Consider the following 20,858-nt stretch of genomic DNA (forward strand, 5'->3'; position numbering starts at 1 on the left):
GAAGTCCAACTATATTGGTCTGCTTCCAAACTGCCGATAAAGACATATCCAAGATTGGGAAATTTACAAAAGAAAGAGGTTTAATGGACTTACAATTCCATGTGGCTGGGGAAGTCCTCACAATCATGGTGGAAAGTGCAAGGCATGTCTTACGTGGCAGCAGACAAGAGAAGAATGAGAGCCAAGCAAAAGGGGAAACTTTTTCTGTAATCTTCCTGAGAACATTGTGATGTGTGGATTATCATCCCAGGTGGATGTGTGAGAAGCTGCAGATCAGAGAGGGGAGGTAACTTGCCTGTGCTCACACAGCACTGGAGCCCACTGAGAAGCTGGGCTTCAGATCCCATCCTGGTTCTGTGAGACCCTGAAGACTACTCCTTTGGCAAACCCTGCTACTTGCCCTTTTCCCTTTCTCCCTTCCCTTGGTCTGTGTTTGTGGTCAAACAAATGATTAATTTTTACTAAAAGTGAAAAAAATAACAGAATAGGAAGACACAATTCCATAAAGAACTATACACATCAATGCAATTGCTAGAAAATAGCTGCTGCTCTACCCAGCCCCTGGGTTGCTTCTCCCCTGCCTGTCATTTGCAGCAGAACCTGTGATTTTAAAACAAGTTCTGAATCCCTTGAGGAAGCATCAGAGATGAGAAGGATTGAAGGCTTTAATGCCAGAGATGAGAAGGATTGAAGGCTTCAGTGTCCCCATCCAGCTTCCCTCAACCCAGCCCCCACCACACTGACAAGTCTGTCCTCAGCAGAAAAGCCAAAGTCAAGGGTAGGGGGACCTCAGGGGAAGGTGATCCCAACCCTCTCCCCAACCCAAAAAAAAAGCCATCAGATCTAGTGACACATATTCATTACCATGAGAACAGTATGGAGGAAACCACTCCCATGATTCAATTAACTCCCACAGGGTCCCTCCCACAAAATGAGGTAATTATGGGAGCTACAATTTAAGATGAGTTGGGTACAATTTAAGATGGGTATACAGCCAAACTGTATCATTCACTTCCTGTGACATTATTACCTACCTGTCTTTTTTGGATTCTAAAGAGAAAGGGAAGATGCACTGTACTGTGTACACTCACAGTCACCTAGGCTTCTGTCATTGATAACAGGACTGCATCTGAACAGTGCCTGGCACATTAGGTATGCATTTGATCAATATTTGTTGAATGAATGAATAAACATTAGTATTTTAGAGCAAATCTTAGTATTTGAGTTCCTTCTGAGCCAAAATTATACTATCACTTACATTCAGCAAAATTCCTAAAAGTACTTGATAAAAAATAAAACAATTTATGTGGCAGGTAAGTTCTCAGTAGATCTCTTCTGGGGGAAATATGGTTATCAAGACTATACAATTTTTATGCTATATTATATTGTAACAACATATATTCTTTTTTGTTTTAGAAAGCATTAGCTTTTTATAGTGAAAATCAAAATTACGTATTGATAGGCCTTGGTTTTTAGATCAATTATAGTATGTTAATAAAGTTATTTATTTTGGATTCTATGTTGAAGATACAGAATTTCTCAGTTTCTCAGTCAAATATGACAGATGGAAATTTAATTTTTAAAACTATGATTTAATTATACTTTTGGAATGAAAGCAAAATGTGGTTTCCTCATATCTTTAATCTACACACATATATGTATGTATGCTTATTACTCAGGAATAAGGCCTTAGGAATATTAAAACATGTTTTTAAGAGCAATCAGTAGGCTATGGAAATTGGTATTATAACAGTGTAAGCTAATTACATTTTAATAAGCAAAGGCAATAGAAATTAGAATTAATCTGCTTAAAAACATAAACATATGAATAAAAAGTTCTATTTCAAAGGTAATAAAGGAAAATTAAAGCAATTCTTCTACCTAATAAAATATCAGTCAAAAACAAATATTAAAATAATTTAGAAATTACATTATTTGAATGTGGGGGAAAATACAGTGAGTGCTAGTATATAGTCACTTATTTCTAGGGAAAATATAAAATGGTTGAAACATTTAAAAAATATAGTTGTGATATTTGATTAAATATTTGGGCTAAATCCACAACTTTGTCTTTACTTCCTCCTGGAGCCTACCTAAAATGACAATAAAAGTTTTTGTTTTTTAAATTATAAAACCACCAGGATGTGGCGAATAGGAGAAGTGTTGACAAGAGTTGGTAGGTGGAAAGCAGATGTTTAAGGGGCCACCGACTCAGAATAAATAAATCAGGAAACTATGAGTTCTGGATGGGGTAGGGTGGAAGAGTAGGGAAGAAGCCATTTGATTGCACGACCTCAGAAAGGATCAGAAATGGAAAGCCCTAGGAACCTGCACAGGGTGGGTAAGGCTTAGAACTGATTTTCGTTGAAAATCTATTAAGAAACAGCTGGATTCCTGGGCCAGCCCCAATATGGACCAGCCCCTCCCTTCCTCTTGGGTCTGGCAACCTTTCCCCCACTGTCCCTCCCCAACTCTGTCAGAAGACCAAAAGTTTATTCTCTGGAGAACTGAACCAGGCACTGTGGGCTTGGGGCTGTTACACATAGCTAAGGAGGAATGCTAAAAACAGAGGCACTACAATAATATCTACATCGAGAAAAGGTAGATTTCCTCAGTTTGAGCTCCTCTGTCCACCATGGACCTACTCCGTTCACTCATTCAACCCTTGGAACACTCCTGAATTTCCGGCTCAAGGGAACATAACTACTGATGCTTACAGGATGAGTCCATCTCAGAAATTGTGAAGTTCCTGCCAGATCACCTAGCAGAAAGTTTGCCAGAAGACTATCTCTGACCATGAACACCAAGCTTCAGAACTTGTTTTTCAATGCTCATTCTGCAATTTGAAAGCATACTCAAGGACCACCAGACAGAGCCCTAAAACAAACAGAAAAAAAGGAATCCAATGACAAAAAGACAATCTAGGAACTTTAAAATAGGAAATAAAATTCAAAAATTAATACAGTCAGATTGAAGAAGGTATTGTGTCCTTAAAACAAGAACAGGGTGCTATATCAGGAACAAGAATGAGGATAGAACCAGAACTGTTTTCCATTTTAAGTATTAAAATTAACTTGACTTTTAAAACTATGTATAATTTACATTTATTATATTGAGAGTTACAAAAATCAGTGATTATTTATTTATTCATATACTGCTTAGCATTCATAATCATTCTTTCTCAGAGGAGTATCTTAAATTTTTTTATTTTTTCTTACAGTGGGGAAAGATGTTCTTTTCTGTTCTCAGCTGTCATTGTTTGAATAACTTTGGTTCCAACTCTGGGTTCAGAGATAAATCCTGATTGGTTTAAGTCAATCAGCAATCAGCAAATATCATCCAACTGCTGTAATAACTAGCTTGGAGTAGGAGTGGGTAATATAGCCCAATCAAAGCCAGAAAAATACAAGGAGATGCTTGCTAGGCATCTGGGAAGAAACTTTTCATCTGTGGTATCTACCAGAAGGGACACTCTCTTCCTTAGGATGATGTGAGGAGGGACTGTGATATCTGGAACTTGTACAAGAATTATGCTACTACTAGGAAAATTTGCCACAGGATGGCACAATTACTGCATAAGGCACACTAAACTGAGTAAAAGAAACTGGCTATTTGATAATATTGTTTGGGCCAGTGGATCAAATTTTCTCTGAATACCTTGGTTTGATGAGCTAAAAGATTCACTTTAATGCTTCATCCGGTTTAAATTATTTTTTCTGCCATTAAAATAAAAGATTCCTCAGTCTAAATTTAATCTTGCAATACATACCAAGAATCACGAAAATATGACTCATTTTGAATAAGTTGTCTTAATTCTCAGAAGGATGTTAATTGTCTATTACCATACAAGGAATTACTATAAAATGTTGTGGCTTGAAACAAAAATAGAAAAAAATGATTAAATAAATTAAGGTATAGTCAACTGGTCTATTAAGATAGAAGATGATAATACTTATATAATGCACTCAAGGGATTTTGACAATCTACAAATTCTGGTGTTCAAGAAACACAATTTTCATCATCATTCCATAACTCTATTTTTACTTTATACTCTCTTTTTTTCTCCACTGAGGGAAAAAAAAATCAATTCAAGTTCCTTTTCTTCCCCTACCCCCAGATTTTTGTCTAAGTTCTACAGAACTTGACTGATGTCAGAGCACTGGGGACATCTGATCCTTGATTTCACCATACTAGCAACTCTGAAAATATCTATTGTTTCATCAGATCCCCAGTTGTCAAATCACAAATGAGTTGCTGCTGATTTCTGTTTATTTCTATCTTCAAGATCTATTAGGTCTGATGATTCTGATAAGCCACCCTTGGTTAGATGAAGATTGTTCTGTTGCTCCCATCCTCAATATTGCATAGGAAGCTGCAGCACTCAAATGTCTATCTGGAAGCCCCCATGACCCTATTTCCTTAAGTTTCTGCCTGCCAACCAAGATCTTGAACAAAAGATGGTTAGAAGTTCTCTGCTTTTGGTGTCTCCTAACCTGGGTGAAAATTGTGATGTATCTCGGGCTTTGTCTGTAAGCCATTCTGAAGACTCACTTATGATTGTGGTCTTATCACTTCTGCTTCAACTTCCTTTTGCTGTCACATTTTTTCTCTGAGGTTTGAGAATCTAACAACCTACCTGCCTGGAAGAAAGAAATGGTTAGAAATATGGGAAGAGAATATTAGGTAAAAAGCTAGACAACATTTCAAAAATATTATCTCATTATATACAGCTAAGGAAAATTTCTAACAAGAAGGTTGGATGCAGATAAAACATTAAATTCATGTTAGAAGTATGAGGAGAACTTATTTGCTAACATATTGCAACAGACTCTTTGGTCTTCTCCACAGCCCAGTCTCTTAAGTGTTCTTCCCATATAATGTCCAGTGTATTTCTGAAAGGAAAACCAAACCTTCAGGAGCAAACAAAATAGGCTTAATCCCTGTTAGTATCTTGTGCTGAAAAACAAGAATTGCTTCTCTTCCTATTCAATCTGGAGAGAGAAGATAAAGAGCTAGGAAGGCCGGATGGAAGGAGGTGAAAGGGCTCATGCTTGGCAGGCTGGTGTGGCTGAATATGATTTATCTTTTCAATCTTTCCTGCACAATTTACTCAGTTCTTCCTCTTTGCCTCCTGATAAAATAAAAACTTCAGCTGAATTAAATCTAAAGCAGTTTAATTGAGCAATGAAAGATTCATGAATTGAGTTGCTTCTTGAGCCAGAGTGGGCTCCAGCACAGTCAGGTGGTGGAAGAAGATTTATGAGCAGAGAAAGGAAAGTGACGTACAGAAAACAAAACTGAGGTACAGAAACAACTAGATTGGTTACAGCTTGGCATTTACCTTACTTGAACACGGTTCAAACAGTTATTTATACTTGATTGGCCAAAACTCAGTGACTGGCACAAGTGTAGGCAATGGTCTATTTACCCCTCTACTCTTTATAGTTCACAATGCATGGAAAAACCTTTAGGCTGAACTTAAAATAAGTCAAGAGGCAGCTTTAGGCTAAACTTGATTTAACAATTCCCCTCTTTTTGTTATCTTCTCAGTTTTGAGAGCTTGAAACTTGAGTCATTGATGTCACTGTCACCATTGTAAATGTATTTATTTGGTATTGAAACCCACTGGAAAACAGTAGAAGAGTGGGTTTTACGAAGGAGGAACAAGGATTCAGTAGAGGGTTCCTCCTTATGCTGGAATGTCCTGTTTATATGAAAAAAACAAAACCTTGTCTGTTCGAGAATCTGTGTTTCCTTAAAGTCTTAGTTTATGTCACATTTAGCATAAGTGACTCCATTTTGGTTTGGTCTGGTTTCTAGGCACCTACTGCATGAGCTCAGTCCAAAACAATGGCCTCCCATAATTTTGTTTAAAAATTCTCCCTTTTTGGTCAGGTTTTCATTTAGGTGAGAGTGTGACAAAACTTAGGGTCTTAGCTCCACTCTCAGTTACTGTCATTTTGGGTTTCTGGTCTCAGTGTGTCATTCATAGGTTACAGTGTCCTCATGGTCACACATTTCTGTCAGTTCTTATCATTCCAGTTAAAGAGACATTCCAGAGATGGCTGCATGCAAACATTTAAAACTTTTGAGAGAATATAGCACACCGAGAGACTGCTATTAGGACTATCAGGAGGATAATACCAAGAGTTTGGAGTATGCTCCTTACCCAGGGTCCCCATAAAACAAACTACCTGAAATCAAATAGATCAAAGAATGAGCTAGATAGAGTTTACTCAAGTAAGTGGTCTCTTCATTAATCCCCTACAACTAAATCACTATAATCTACATTTGATGTATTTCTCCATAGGTCACAAGTGCCGGAAGCTGCACAGATACTTCTGTTTATCTAGTAAGGAATCTAGAGCAATCCTATTATGTAGCACAACTTTAATGTAAAGTATGTTGTATAATGACACCCTTTACAGTAGAATCTTCTATAGAGCCTATCATGAGGGATACTTTTTAAATCATTGCCTTTTTTACTCCAAATCATGGGAAAAAGGACTTAACAAATGATGCCCTTCTAGAAGAGTGAAGGCCTCCTGGCAAAGTCCTCTTTAATCCATGATGTAGGTTAAGAGGAGTGAACCAATGTTCCATTTCTGACTGATTATGAGGCAAAGTATGTACCATTAACATTTCTCACCTATATTGGGGCCTTTATCTTTTATCTGTCAAGATATAAGATTATCCATGTATAAGGCTGGTTGCAAAATCCTTCACAAATAAAAGTGTTCCCCATGAATGCACACAACAGACCCCATTTTCACTTCTATTGTTCATTGAGGCATAAGCAAGGAAAAATATTTAAAAATAAGTCTCATTATAGTACAGAAGTCTTGATCCATTATCTTAGGAAAAGCTGTCCACGTCAAGGATACCATCTTCTTCTGAGGCGAAGCTTCCCTGGTTAGCTTTACCTTAAGGGTTCCAATGTGTGTGAAGTTTCAAGAGTGTGGAGGGACCCTTTTCAGCTATGATATTAACCCAAGACTCAAGGTTTCAAAGTTTGCTGCAGTGTGGATGGGAAGGGCAATCTATTTTTGGGGGGTTCAATACATGTTTATTTCTTTCCCCTGCACTGAAATTTCCCCTTTGGTTTATTGGGAAAGATTGATGCTTTCTCTCTCTATATATATATACATTACTTTAGATTATGGAGTGCATGTGCAGATCATGGAAGATTGTTGCATAAGTATATTCATGGCAAGGTGGTTAGTTGACCCCATCCCCTCATCACCTATACCTGACATTTCTCCCCATGTTAGCCCTCCCCCACCCTCCCTCCCACTATCCCTCCTGTAGCCCCCCACTCAATGGACCCAGTGTGTGATGCTCCCCTCTTTGTGTCCAAGTGTTCTCATTGTTCAACACCCGCCTATGAGTGAGAACATGTGGTGTTTGATTTTCTGTTCTTGTGTCAGTTTGCTGAGAATGATGGTTTCCAGGTTGATCCCTGTCACTACAAAGGACACAAACTCATTGTTTTTATGGATGCATAGTATTCCATGGTGTACATGTGCCACATTTTCTTTTTTCCTTTTTGTTATTAATCATTGCCTTTTAAATCAGAAAGTCCATCACGTGGTCCATAATGAAGGCAAACATGGGCCAGATCTGAGAAGGAGGAAAAGAAGTCACCTGCACACCCCAAAGCATGTAGGAATGATGTGTGCCAGTGGTGAGCGCTCCTACAAAAAGGCGCCCCTGTTCACAGGCCCCAAGATGAGTCAGACAAAGGAGAATTTGGAAGATGGGCAAAGAGTAGGGATATGGATCAGCTTTTTCAAACTTGGGGTTTTTTTCCCCCATTTATTTATTTTATTGCATGTTAGGTTTTGGGGTACATGTGAAGAACAGGCAAGATTGTTGCATAGGTACACATGTGGCAGTGTGATTTGCTGCCTTCCTCCCCATCACCTACATCTGGCATCTCTCCCCTTGCTATCTCTCCCCAGCTCCCCACCCCCCACCCTCCCTCCCCTATTTCCTCCCAACTGACCCCAGTGTGTAGTGCTTCCCTCCCTGTGTCCATGTGTTCTCATTGTTCAACACCCGCCTATGAGTGAGAACATGCGGTGTTTGATCTTCTGCTCTTCTGTCAGTTTGCTGAGAATGATGGTTTCCAGGTTCATCCATGTCCCTACAAAGGACACAAACTCATCGTTTTTAATGGCTGATAACCATAGCACTCTTAAAAATAAAAGTCCTTTTACACATTTCTTGTTACCTTACTTTAGCCAGGCCAAATGGCTAATATTTCTGGCTCCTAAACTTTACCAAAAGTAACCTCACAGGTGAAACCAACAAGCCTCAACAAAGGTTATGACTTAAACATGAATGTATGAGGTATTTTCAAAGAAGTAGTTAGCAGTTTCTACAAGACCTAGGCTCTCCAAAGGCGCTCAGAAAAAGTAAAATTTAAGAAGGGATACCAGGAGTTTTTCATGGAGATGAAGAGAATCAACAAATGGTAAATGTCACACAGATGTCAAACCAGAAAGAACTCTTTCCCTAAGCCAGGATTGAACTTGGGCTGCCACTGTAAAATGGCAAAGCCTTAGCTGCTAATCTACAGCCTTGAGTACTTTTCATTGCTCTTCTAGAAGGAGTCTAGAGAAGCTGCTAAGCTAAAGCCCTGGGTACTTTCCATTGCTCTTCTAGAAGGAGTCTAGAGCAGCCAATTTTGAGCTTGCCAAGTCTTTTAACTGCTCAATGTAATTTTTAGAGCCAACTATGACGTAAACCCCCAAATTTCTATTTCCTAGATGGTAGAAATAAAGAGAAAGTTCCACCATGTGGTTATAAGCTCAAGATCTCAAGGACTTAAAACAAGATGGAGACCTCATTCACTTTTTGTTTGTTTCAGGGAGATGCCGCAGTAAAGTTTGTTACTGACCAGTTTGCTGGGCTGTCTTGAACAGTGAGCTTATGGAGTCCTAGACCCACTTTCCATCCTATGGTATCCCTCTTTATGACAGAACAATGCAGAAAGACAAATTCACATAGAAACAAAGTCATAGCACAAAGTACACCAGATTTGCTACAGCTAAAGACTAGCCTCACAAAAAATTTTTTCTTGTTAATTAAAATTTGTAACAGGTAGTGATTTTTACCATTCCTACAATCAGTTTTCACAGAGTGAGACTGAGAGAGAGAGGGAGAAAAGCATTGCCCACAGCAGGGTGGGGAAGATGAAGAGCTCAGAGAAGCCAGAGAAAGACCCACCCATTGTTGCAATACTGAATCAACAGTTCAGGCGGCCACTTGTAGGTTATGAAGTGATCTTTTCCAGCACTCCCATCAGCTTTTAATTTTCCTTCTTTAGAAAGAAAAAGTTTCCCCATGCCCCATGATCCTGCACATGCCTAATCCTGTCACCTATAGGTATCAGCATAGAGTGTAAGGCAGATTTAATTTTTTTGTTTTTAGTTACTTGCCTAAGTTTTTTAATTGACTTCAAATTTCCAAAAGCCAAATTTTACACCCCTTGTAATGCTGCCATTTGCTACCAGTTTCTTTCTGACCCAGTCAGTTGTAAGAGGACTCTGACTGGATCCAAGCCAGATAATTTCCAGAGCCAATCCTATCCTGGACTAAGTCTAGTTTCTGTCACAACTTCCAAACCCAGTTTGAATCAGAAATTTTCTCAAAGAAACTTAGAGAGCTTAAAACACAAATCTGTGGAGCTTTGGAATTCCAGAGAGAACTTATCACAATATCCAGCTGCTCTGAGAGATTTGGGTCTGGGAGGTGACTCGCTTAGTCACTCAGTGCTTCTGGGGATAGTTAGAAGCTCTACTTCAGATCCCACTTCTGAAACCATCTAATAAAAGAAAACTTTAGCCACATTAAATTTGAAGGAGTTTAATTGAGCACAAATTGGGCAGCCTCTTGAGCCAGAGTAGGCTCAGAGACTTCAGCACAGCCTCATGGCGGAAAAATATTTATGGACAGAAAAAGGAAAGTGACATACAGAAAACAGAAGTGAGGTACAGAAACAGCTAGATTAGTTACAGTTCAGCATTTGCTTTATTTGAACATGGTTAGAAAAGCTGGCTATATTTGATTGGCTAAGACTCTGTGATTAGCAGAAGTGGGGGCTACAGTCTATTTACACTTCCACTTGTTATAGTTCATGATGTACAGAAAACCCTTTAGACCAAACTTAAACTATGCAAGGAGGCAGCTTTAGGCTAAACTTGATTTAACACTCCTCCTCTCTGCCCTTGTTGTTATAATCATTCTTCCCTCCCCTTCTTCCTCTCCTACTCTTTTATTCCTTCTAAGCTTGTCATGGCCCATGGGCTGCATGCAGCCCAGGATGGCTTTGAATGTGGCCCAATTCAAGTTCATAAACTTTCTTAAAACATTATGAGTTTTTTAAGAATTATTTTTAGCTCATCAGATATTGTTAGTGTAGTTTATGTGTGGCCCAAGACAATTCTTCTTTCAGTGTGGCTCAGGGAAGCCAAAAGATTGGACATCTCTGTGTGGGAAGTTGAACCAAGCTTTGGAGCTATGAGGGAGAAAAATGAACCTGTTTATGTTTCTTCTTCCCTACTCCAAATCACTGTAAGGCCTTTTCGAATATGCTCCATCCATGGAGTCCAATGTAAAAATTAAAAAATTGGTCCAGAATAAGAAAGTAAAGAATTGAGAACCCATCTGCTGCAGAGACTCTGACTCAGAATAACAGAGTTTGCTTGCAACTTCCTGGTGTTTTTCCCAGACAGAGGTCTCTGATGATTGTTCTTATGCTAGGGTGACATAGTTATTCTATGGATGACAAGTTTGGAAATGACCTGTAAATCAGCCACATGATTCTTTCAAGGTGAAAGGGGGGATGCTTGATGTTAAAATGTCTAAAAAAATTAACAACCTCAAGGGAGATCTTGGAGTCTAAGCAAGGAACCAATTAACAGAGTTGGGCTCCCTTCTATCCCCCAGGAGGGAGGTTGTTTACAGCTTCCACCTTTTTAAATTGCTCCATCTTTGTTAATGAATTGTGCTCTCAGATCCTCTCTTAGATATGTTGAAGAAACCTCATAAGCATTTAAGGGCTTCTTCCACAGCTGGATCATTTTTGAAGGAGGATGAGTGAATGAAACATTGCTAGCAATAGACTATGTGCTCGTCTCAGAGTACTGATGGAATGTGATACTCTCAGAAGCTGGAAATCAAAACATCTGTTGGCCATTTCTGAATATCTGGCTACACCACAAAGTAAAAGGAGATGGATCACAAGAGAGGAAATCTTTCTTAGAACTCTTAGGTGAGTCACATAGAGACTCTTCCCTAAGGACTGTCAAGGGATAGGATCCAGGTAGAATTTTAGATGTACAAATAGCTTGTTGTCAAAGTCCTTGAAGTCTCATTAAGTCCTTGAAGTTTCACCAGAAGTCCTCTTTCATGGCATCTCTTTTAGTCTGAGAAATAAATCTATAGAAGAATGATTTAAATATGTAGGCTGTGTCAATACACTTTAGTACAAAGTAGGGGGATAAGGGAGAGGCTATAAAACCTTTGACTCATTTGATTGGTACTAAAAATGAGAGAACATAGGCCCACAAAAAGTTATGACTATTTTTGAAAGGCCTATACTACCTGATTCATTCCATTTCAAAAGTTAAATTTGAGCAGACTGTAGAAGACTAAGGAAGGTATTATTACTAAATGGAGTGGATTCAACATGGCTCTGATGAAGATGGAAGGTTCTGGAGAAACTTTGTCATTAGTTTGGAGACTCTGGAGAACATTAGTCAAGAATAAATGTAATACTTAGTCTTCTGAGGCCAATCCTGTCCACACTGTTTCTGGTAGAGACAAAGATCTTCAGATTTTATTTTCCAGGCAGCAGACATGTTGAACTTTTTCAAAGTCAATTAAGTAAATGTTAGAAATAGCTGTTGATGAAATGTCTCAAAGAAAAGCAGCATGTCAAAGAAGGTACACTTTAATGTTATCTTTCTATTTTTTCTTTCAATTTGCTAAGCAATGCTAAATGGAGGTAAGCATGGGGAGGAGGAATAAATTATGTGAGGAATGATATGAGAAAAAAGTAAAGAAGGAGAGCAGAGATAAATTTTATCTAAAATAGACTTCATCTAAAACAAAAGAAGAAAGCTTATGGGTCCTTGATAAATAAGAGGCAACTAGAAATAAGGTTTAATTAGAAGCAGTAAAATCTAAGGTGGCTGAGAAAAACAATGCGGCAAATCTTTGTAGAGGTGATAATTTCATCTCTCAGGTAACTGTAGACACAAGCTTTGCAGTAGTCACCATCTGAAACCCAATACTTCCCTGTTCCTCATTCATACTAGTAAATTTTCCAAAACATTTTAATACCTCATTAGTTTTTCTTCCTGAAAGAAGATATATTCTTTTCCAGTTTATCTCACTTCCTTGGCAAGCAGTCAGCATTACCACTTTTCAGTTCATTTCCTGAAAGGGTATCTATGTGAAGTGATATAGTGATTGTGTTATTGATAGCATGTGCAATTACATTGTCATTGCCCTGTCCATTTGTACGATAACTTCTCTGAAATAGGCTCGGCCATTGTAGAGACCATGAGAAATTCTCACAAAGAATATGCAGGAGATTTCTCTAGTCCCTTAACTTCCTGCCTATATCCAATAGGTGATTACCTGCAGAATTTTATCTCTATCTTTTTCATGCCATAAATCATCTCTTGCTTGCAGTATGCCTCTGTGGACACAATTCTCATCTTGCTGGGCTATAGGATCTTTTGCCTCCTCCAAAGTATAGTGCTTTGCACTCTATGGTGGTTAGAAATAAGATTAATGTATTAATTCTTGCATTTAATCAATCAGTACACTAACGTTTTAGTGAGGCAGTGGATCACAGTCTTTTAAGGTGCTCTGGAGCTAGAGTGCTTGGAGTTGAATCTCATTTCTGGTTTGTCTGATTTGTGGCTATATTTCCATTTTGGACCTGTCACAGTGTCCTTATTTACAAAATGAAAATGATAGGAGCACAGATCTCATGGTGCTGTTGGACAAATTAAAATGAGACAAAGCATAGAAGGATTTATAATAGCACCTGGGATAGCGTATGCCCTCAATAATGTTAGCTATCTACTGTGCCTTGATTTTAAGGAAAATTTAGCCATATTGGAAACAAAAACATAAGAAAATCAAACAATCCTAGCACTTTGGGAGGCCGAGGCGGGTGGATCACGAGGTCAAGAGATCGAGACCATCCTGGTCAACATGGTGAAACCCCATCTCTACTAAAAATACAAAAAATCAGCTGGGCATGGTGGCGCGTGCCTGTAATCCCAGCTACTCAGGAGGCTGAGGCAGGAGAATTGCCTGAACCCAGGAGGCGGAGGTTGCAGTGAGCCGAGATCGCGCCATTGCACTCCAGCCTGGGTAACAAGAGCGAAACTCCATCTCAAGACACCACAGAAGCTACGAAAAAAAAAAGAAAAAAAGTGATAATGCTGACTGCTTGCCAAGGAAGTGAGAAAAAGTGGCCAGTGATAAGTTGAAGTTACCAGGACTTTCATAAAAATATTGTTTGTAGACATGCTTCTGGGAATACGGTGGGCTATAAATTCACAGAAACTACTAAGAATGCTAGATAAACTCTAAAACACATTTTTTTTCATGGTTCAGCCAGTGAGGAAGAAGATAAATTCCTGAAAGTATAAAGATGATAAGAAAGCACAAACCTAAGATACGGTAGACTGCAGCCAGCATTTTCCCAGGAGGGATCCACTAAACCCTAAGGCTGAGTTTAATAGGTCTGTATAAAGGTAGGAGAAAAAGACAGTGAAGGAGGCTGGATAATAGAAAACTCTTATGACACTGAAACAGGGGTTCCCAAAGGGTAACATTCTCTGGGGGCACAATAGAAAAATCTGACCCCACATAATAAAACAATGATATGCATAATTCTCTCAGCCTTAGTTTGGGAGGAAGAGAAGATTCCCCTGATGATTTCTACATATTTAGCTATGTAGCCTAAATTTTATGACTATTGTGGCCCTGAGAAAACCCCAAGTCAAAATTATTGCTTACATGGATTCTGGGTTAGTATCATCCCCAAGGTACTGACAGAAGTAATAGAAATCATTTCTGGAGAGACACATATTATACTTAAACCTCAATGCTTCCTGCAGATAAATTCAAAGTAACACGAACTTCTGATTAAAATTCACTAAACACTCAAGCAAATAGCTCATATCCTGAATGAGAGACAGCAATAACATCAAACTAGGTATTTAAGTTATTTGGTAATAATTTAATAATTATGTTTAATATGTTTAATTAAAGAATGCTACTAAAAGTATGATTAAAGAACAAGAAATAGACTATTTGGGAAAAATCAAAATGGAAGTTCTAGAAAACAAAACAAAATATTATGATTAAAATTTAAAATCCAGTGACTATGTCAAACAACCAATTAACATAATTAATGATAAAATTAATTTATGGAAAGAAACATCTGTAAAAAGAAGACAGAACACAGTAGAGAAATATAAATAATGAAAGTTTTATTGATGTGGAGAACAGAGCAAAAAGATCCAACAAACTGAGGTCCCAGAGACATATGATAGAAATATAGAGGCAATTTTCAGAATGCAAATATTGTGTTTAGTAAATAGTATATCAGATTTAAGTTTCCTATATTGAATGAGCATAAATTAGAGAAAACTGCATATATAATTATAAGGGGCAGGTCAGTATGTATGTAGCTACTCAATAAATCTTTGTCCTTCTGACTGTCGATGATGATGATGATGATGAAAATGGTAACAAATACAACTTTCTGTTCTTTTCCCACAAGATTCTTTTTCTATTCAGTCTTACTGTGGACAGAGCTACTCCTAAGTCTGGGATGCTAAATGCATTGTCTATCTGCTACAAATCTCCTCTTTCATATTCATGACAAATATCTAAATGTTCTTTTACAATTAAAGACCTTATTTCTTAAAATTTTTTTTTTCAATGCAGTGCAACAGGAAGCCACGACTGATCTGAAATCAGACTGATCTGATTTTGAGAAAAGAACCACTTTGAGTGTGCTTCTCTATAAATAGCCTGATGTTTCTATGGAGATCTTTTTCTTTTTGGAACTGGGAGACTGGGAAATGGTTAGGGAGAAGGAAGATATTTTGGATGGCTAATGTTGACAAATACTTGTAGATCATACATGGTTTATTCCATTAATATCACAGCAATGGAAATGTTTGAGATTTCTACTTCTACCCTTGGACACAACTCCCAGGCTATATTTGACAGCTATTTTCTGCCTTCAAGGCCCCCCATGACTTCCTTTTTAATGTAAGGGTATTTGAATAAACATGTGTTTTGGTTGGGGGATGTTCTAATGATCTAAAAAGAATGACAGCTATAGAATCTTGAAGAGAGCATATAGTGCCTGAGGCAAAAATATTTGATTGGCTAGTTACCATTTGGCTGAAGACTTAGTATTTTGCTTTCCCTGAACTGGCTCCAAAGTGAAAATGAGAAAGGACTCCTCAAAATTCTACCTCAATTCGTAATACGTATGTAATTGCCTAAGCATCTTAAGCCTTTTATGAGTTTGAGTCACTCTGCCTTATAGGAGAAGTCCTTAACTTGGCTACCGTGGATAGGCTTGAAGATGATTGAGAATTCACTTAAACTGTATGCAAAGGTTGTAAGTGGTTGCAGTTTACTGGGTAGTGGGTCCAGAGTGTCCAAAAGATTTTTAAAAGCATCACTGACCCAAATAAGTTAAAGAATTACTGTCATAAAAAATTTAACTTATAAATATTTCAGATTTGAGAAAGAAATGCAACTGCTAGGAAGGGAATATAATGAATATAACAAATCTTTCAACCTTGTGTTATCTAACTTCTCAGGAGCCTTCCCAGAGTTATTAAATTGGTTAAGTAATACCCATTTCCAAGCTGCTTCTTAGCGTGTGACTTCCTACCATCTTGCTACATTTTTGTTATATCTTTCCAGGCTTTATGAGAGCCTAAAAGCAGTTACAGAATTGTCGATACTCCCTTATTATAGATTGATTGGATGTTAGTCCTCAAGGAGATTTTAAAGAGCACTTCATTCTACGTAAGAGGGCCAGGATGATCCAAGTTCTTCTTGAAGCATTGAGTGAATACTGGAGTCATGCTTGAGCAGAGTCATCCTATTTCACCATACAGTTCACCTTTGAAGAATCCAAGGGTAGGGGCACTGACTCCCTGTGCAGTAAAAAATTTACATATGACTTTTGATTCCCACAAAGCTTGTATTATAATAGTCTACTGTTGACTGGAAGCCTTACCAATAATTTAAATACTCAACACATTTTTAAATGTTACATGTATTTTATACTGTATTTTTACAACAAAGTAAGCTAGAGGAAAATGTTCTTAAGAAAATTATAAGAAAAAGAAAGTATTTACTATTCATTAAGTGGAAATAGGTCATCATAATGACCTTAATCCCCATTGTCTTCAGATTGCAGAGGGGTTTTTAGAAAAACTGGCTTATGTAGGCTGAGGATGGATTGGTCTTGCTGTCTCAGGGGTGGCAGAAGGAGAAGAGGTGGAGGAAATAGAGGGGGAGGCAGGATTGGCAGGCACACTCAGTGTAACTTTATGAAAATACAACATAATTTCTGCCTGACTTTTTTTGCCTTTTAATTTCTCTAAAAATGTTTCTATATGTTGTCAAACCTTACACCGTTTGCTTTAGTTTCAATACTTGTATCATAGAAGTGTCCATGTCATAAAAGAAGTCAAAAGCAGTCTTGAGTAATTGGAACCCTTCTGCCCAATTGTCTAACATCAATATGTCTTCTGGCACCGCTTCTTCTATGTCTTCCTCTTCATTATCTGGCACTTGTCTGAAAACACTCCTCTCCATCAAGCTGTCTTCTGTTAATTCCTCTGACGTGGTGTTCACTAGCTTTTGAATTTCTCTGAGATCCATGTCTTGATACCCCCCTCACCACTATTAGATGCTCACAATCTTTCATGATTTTCTTGGTTTTCTCTGTCATAATCCTGTGAAGTCAAGCACAATGGCTGGAGAACGTTTTCACAAGTAGGAATGTATTGTTTGGGGCTTGAAGGCTTTCACAGCTTTTTCTGTAGCAACAATGGCATCTTCAATGGTGTAATTCTTGCAGACTTTCTTAATGTCCTCTCTGTTGGGATTCTTTTCCAAAGTGTTGACAATTTACCATGTGTAATGAGACTTATGGGTCATTGTAACCCCCTGATCTAGAGGCTAAATTAGAGACATTGTTTCTGATGGCAAGTAGACCACTTTGGCCTTTGGTGTTGAACTCATGGGGTTCTGGGTTGTCAGGCGCATTGTCCAATATCAAAATATTTTTTTAAAAAGGAAGTACCTTCCTGACTTCACAAAGCATCCATTCTGGAACTAATCCAGAAAAAGCATTCTCATTATCTACACCTCATTATTGTACAACTGAAAGACGGGCAGCTGGTGTTTATCTTTTCTTTGCAAGCTTTATAGATAAGGGCAGTCCCGATCATAAACTCAACTGCATTTGCACAAAGCAAGTTAGTCTATCCTGATGTTGCTTCTCTTCTTTACTAATAAAACTTCTTTATTAATAAATCGTGAACTCAGCTGCATTTGCACAAAACAAGTTAGTCTATCCTGATGTTGCTTCTCTTCTTTATTAATAAATGTCTACTGTGACATTTTTCCCCCTAGAATAGAGTACATTTGCCTTCATTAAAAACCTCTTCAGGCAGATAAATTTTCTGTTTAATGATTTTCATTTTCTTAATGGTGTCTGGGAATTCCTCTGCTTCTCTTGATCAGCAGAAGTTGCTTCTCCTTTTATCTTGATATTTTAAAGCCAAACCTCTTTGGAAAATCATCCAACCATCCATTACTAGCATTAAATTCTCCAGCTTTCATCTTCCTTTTGCTTTAAGCTGGCATATAGTGACTTCACTCTTTCTGGAATCATATTAGAGTCTGTAGGTATGACTTTCATATAGCAATCCTGCATCCACATAAAAGTTGCATTTTCAGTATGAGATAAAAACGTATTTCACAAAAAGTGTAAGAGTTTTGTACCTGCTAGAGTAGCTGCAGTAACAGCTTCATGAATTTCCTTCTCTTTTGTTCACAATGGTCCTTGTGCTGGTTTCATTTATCTTAAAATGGCAGGCAACTGTAGTTACAGACCTCAATCTGTGATATATACCAAACAATTCACCTTTTTCTTGTCATATCATGACAATTTTTTCTGCTTCTTGGGAGCACTTCCAGTGTCACTAGTAGCACTTTGTATGTGTCCCATGGTGTTATTCAAGGTTTATGATACTGTACTAAGCACAATGAAAAATATGTGAGAGCCATGAAAGAGAACTTTTTACTGCTCTATGCATTTTTTGGAGAGATGAATTTCCCACATGAGGATGACTAGCCTCACAAAGCACTTTAAGCAGAACTCTCAACACTTGAGCTCACTGCAATAGCAACAGGAGATAGTTTCAAAATTATTATAGCAGTAAAGTATGTACTACAGTTAATTATATAGTTATGATTTAATACTGCATCTTTATGTTTGCTTATATTTCTTCATTTGTGAATGGTACCATGAGTGTTTAAGTGTCTGTATGTAACTTTGGATAAATTTTAACTTTTACAACAGTGTTAGGAGATGAGGCCCAGTGAAATGTGATTAGGCCATTAAGGTGGAGAGAATGGATTAATGCCATTATCAAGGGAGATAGTTCATTATAAAAGGGGGAACTTGGCCCTCTTTTACTCTTTCTCTTGCACTCCCTTTGCTCTTCTGTCATGGTATGACACAGCAAGAAGGCCTTTGCCAGATGTTAGTCCATTGATCTTGGAATTCACATCCTCCAGAACTGTGAGCCAATAAATGGTCTGTTCATCATAATTTTTTTTAAAAAATTAACTTTTTATAATAGATCTTTGTATATTTTATGATAATAAATGATAAAATAGCCTAATGTCTGTATATATTTTATGAAGTTGTGATGTACATTTTTCTTAATATTTTTGGTATTTCTAGGTTATGCAGTTTGTGAGTTTTTTTCAAATTGTTATGGATCTCTAAAAAACTTTCCACTGTACTTATTGAAAAGAAATTCGTGTATAAGTAGAGCTGCATAGTTTAAATTCCTGTTGTTCAAGAGTCAACTGTAGAGAAAAATGACAGAATTTTCTTAATTTAGCATATCTTCAAAGTCTCATGTGTTATAAAATGGGAACACATGAAACTAAGACCTTTTAGGTGGTATCATACTAATGATGCTTATTTACTATCTTCAGCATAATAGCTAACAAAAAATTTTTTAGTGAATTTTCATGATTGTATATATGAAAGACACAAATTAACTCAACATTGATGATTCAAGTTTTTATATTTAGCCAGATTCATGACTGAAAAAAATAGTGTTTCTTTTTTTTGGGGGGTGGAATAAACCCATTTTCTTCTCATTCCATTTTCTCAGCAGTTGACACAAAGCAGATCCATGAACGTAAGTGGAAACCACACCTCTGTGACCATGTTTGTTCTCCTAGGACTCTCAGATGACAAAGAGCTTCAGCTCATCCTCTTTCTAGTCTTCCTGGCAATCTACCTTGTGACCCTGATGTGGAACCTGGGCCTTATCATCCTCATCAGGATGGACTCTCACCTGCACATACCCATGTACTTTTTTCTCAGTTTCCTGTCATTTATAGACATCTGCTATTCTTCTACCATCAGCCCAAGGATGCTTTCAGACTTCTTAAAAGATGAGAGGACAATTTCCTTCTTTGCCTGTGCCACTCAGTATTTTGTTGGGTCCTGGATGTGTCTGGCTGAGTGCTGCCTCTTGGCTGTCATGGCCTGTGACAGATATGTGGCCATCGGCAGTCCTCTGCAGTACTCAGCCATCATGGTCCCTGCTATCTGTTGGAAGATGGTGGCTGGAGCCTATGGGAGTGGATTTGTTAGTAGCTTAGTTCAAACAGTGCGTTGCTTTAATCTCTACTACTGTGGGCCAAACATCATCCAACATTTCTTCTGTAACATACCTCAGATTATTTCCTTGTCTTGCTCTAATCCCTTTATCAGCCAAATGGCTGTTTTTCTGGTAGCTATTTTTGTTGGGTTGGGCTCTTTGCTTGTTATCCTTGTGTCCTACGGTTTTATTGTAGCTTCAATACTGAAAATGTCATCAACCAAAGGTAGTGCCAAGGCCTTCAATACCTGTGCCTCCCACCTAGTAGCTGTGACTCTCTTCTACAGCACAGCCCTTTCTGTGTACATGCATCCAAGCTCTAGCCACTCCATGAAGCAGGATAAGGTGCTCTCAGTATTCTATGTTAAACTTATCCCCATGTTAAACCCTCTGATCTATAGTTTGAGGAACAAGGAAATCAAAGTGGCTCTCAAGAGGGTGATAAATGGGGCAACACATTTACATTAGTAAGAACAATATTTGGGTAGATATTGCTATTGTTGTAAGGAAGATAGAAGCAAGAATATGTAAGTGACTCTTTGTAGGTCACAAGAATAGCTAGGTAGAGAGAAGAAGTATAATCTTTACTTCCTGGCTGTCTGGTGCCATTGTGGTCAGCCACCACCAAGTGATCTGTTTGAGACAGTGTCACTGACATTGAATACAGTTTAAAAAGTCAGTTTTCATGATTAGAACCCAGGTAGATTAAACCCTAAAAGGTGATTATGTTTTTGAGAAGAGAGGTACTGGTAAATATTATATGTGGAAAAATGGCAAGAACCTAGGATGCCATACTGTGTTTTCATGTTGATTTTCTTTAACTTTTATTTTAGGTTCAGGGATACATGTGCAGATTTGTTATATAGGTAAAGT

At 37.9% G+C, this 20,858-nt stretch overlaps 1 protein-coding gene across 1 annotated transcript; it reads left to right on the plus strand.

Moving 5' to 3' along the window:
- The first annotated feature begins 7,671 nt into the window (after positions 1 to 7,671).
- On the plus strand, positions 7,672 to 20,453 carry LOC116554528 (olfactory receptor 5A1-like). Its single transcript, XM_032282458.1, has 2 exons — positions 7,672 to 7,767; positions 19,491 to 20,453. The coding sequence occupies exons 1-2, from the start codon at positions 7,672 to 7,674 to the stop codon at positions 20,451 to 20,453; spliced, it is 1,059 nt and encodes a 352-aa protein (XP_032138349.1).
- The last annotated feature ends 405 nt before the right edge of the window (positions 20,454 to 20,858 follow it).

This window comes from Sapajus apella, unplaced genomic scaffold (genome assembly GCF_009761245.1).
Source record: "Sapajus apella isolate SASKATOON/1434 unplaced genomic scaffold, GSC_monkey_1.0 scaffold14, whole genome shotgun sequence".
Lineage (NCBI taxonomy): Eukaryota > Metazoa > Chordata > Mammalia > Primates > Cebidae > Sapajus > Sapajus apella.

Excerpts from the sequence above, each read along its gene's own strand:
- LOC116554528 (XM_032282458.1), top strand. The coding sequence starts at position 7,672 with ATGTGTGCCAGTGGTGAGCGCTCCTACAAAAAGGCGCCCCTGTTCACA. Across the intron at positions 7,768-19,490 it reads ATTTGGAAGATGGGCAAAGA|CAGTTGACACAAAGCAGATC; the intron begins GTAGGGATATGG and ends CCATTTTCTCAG.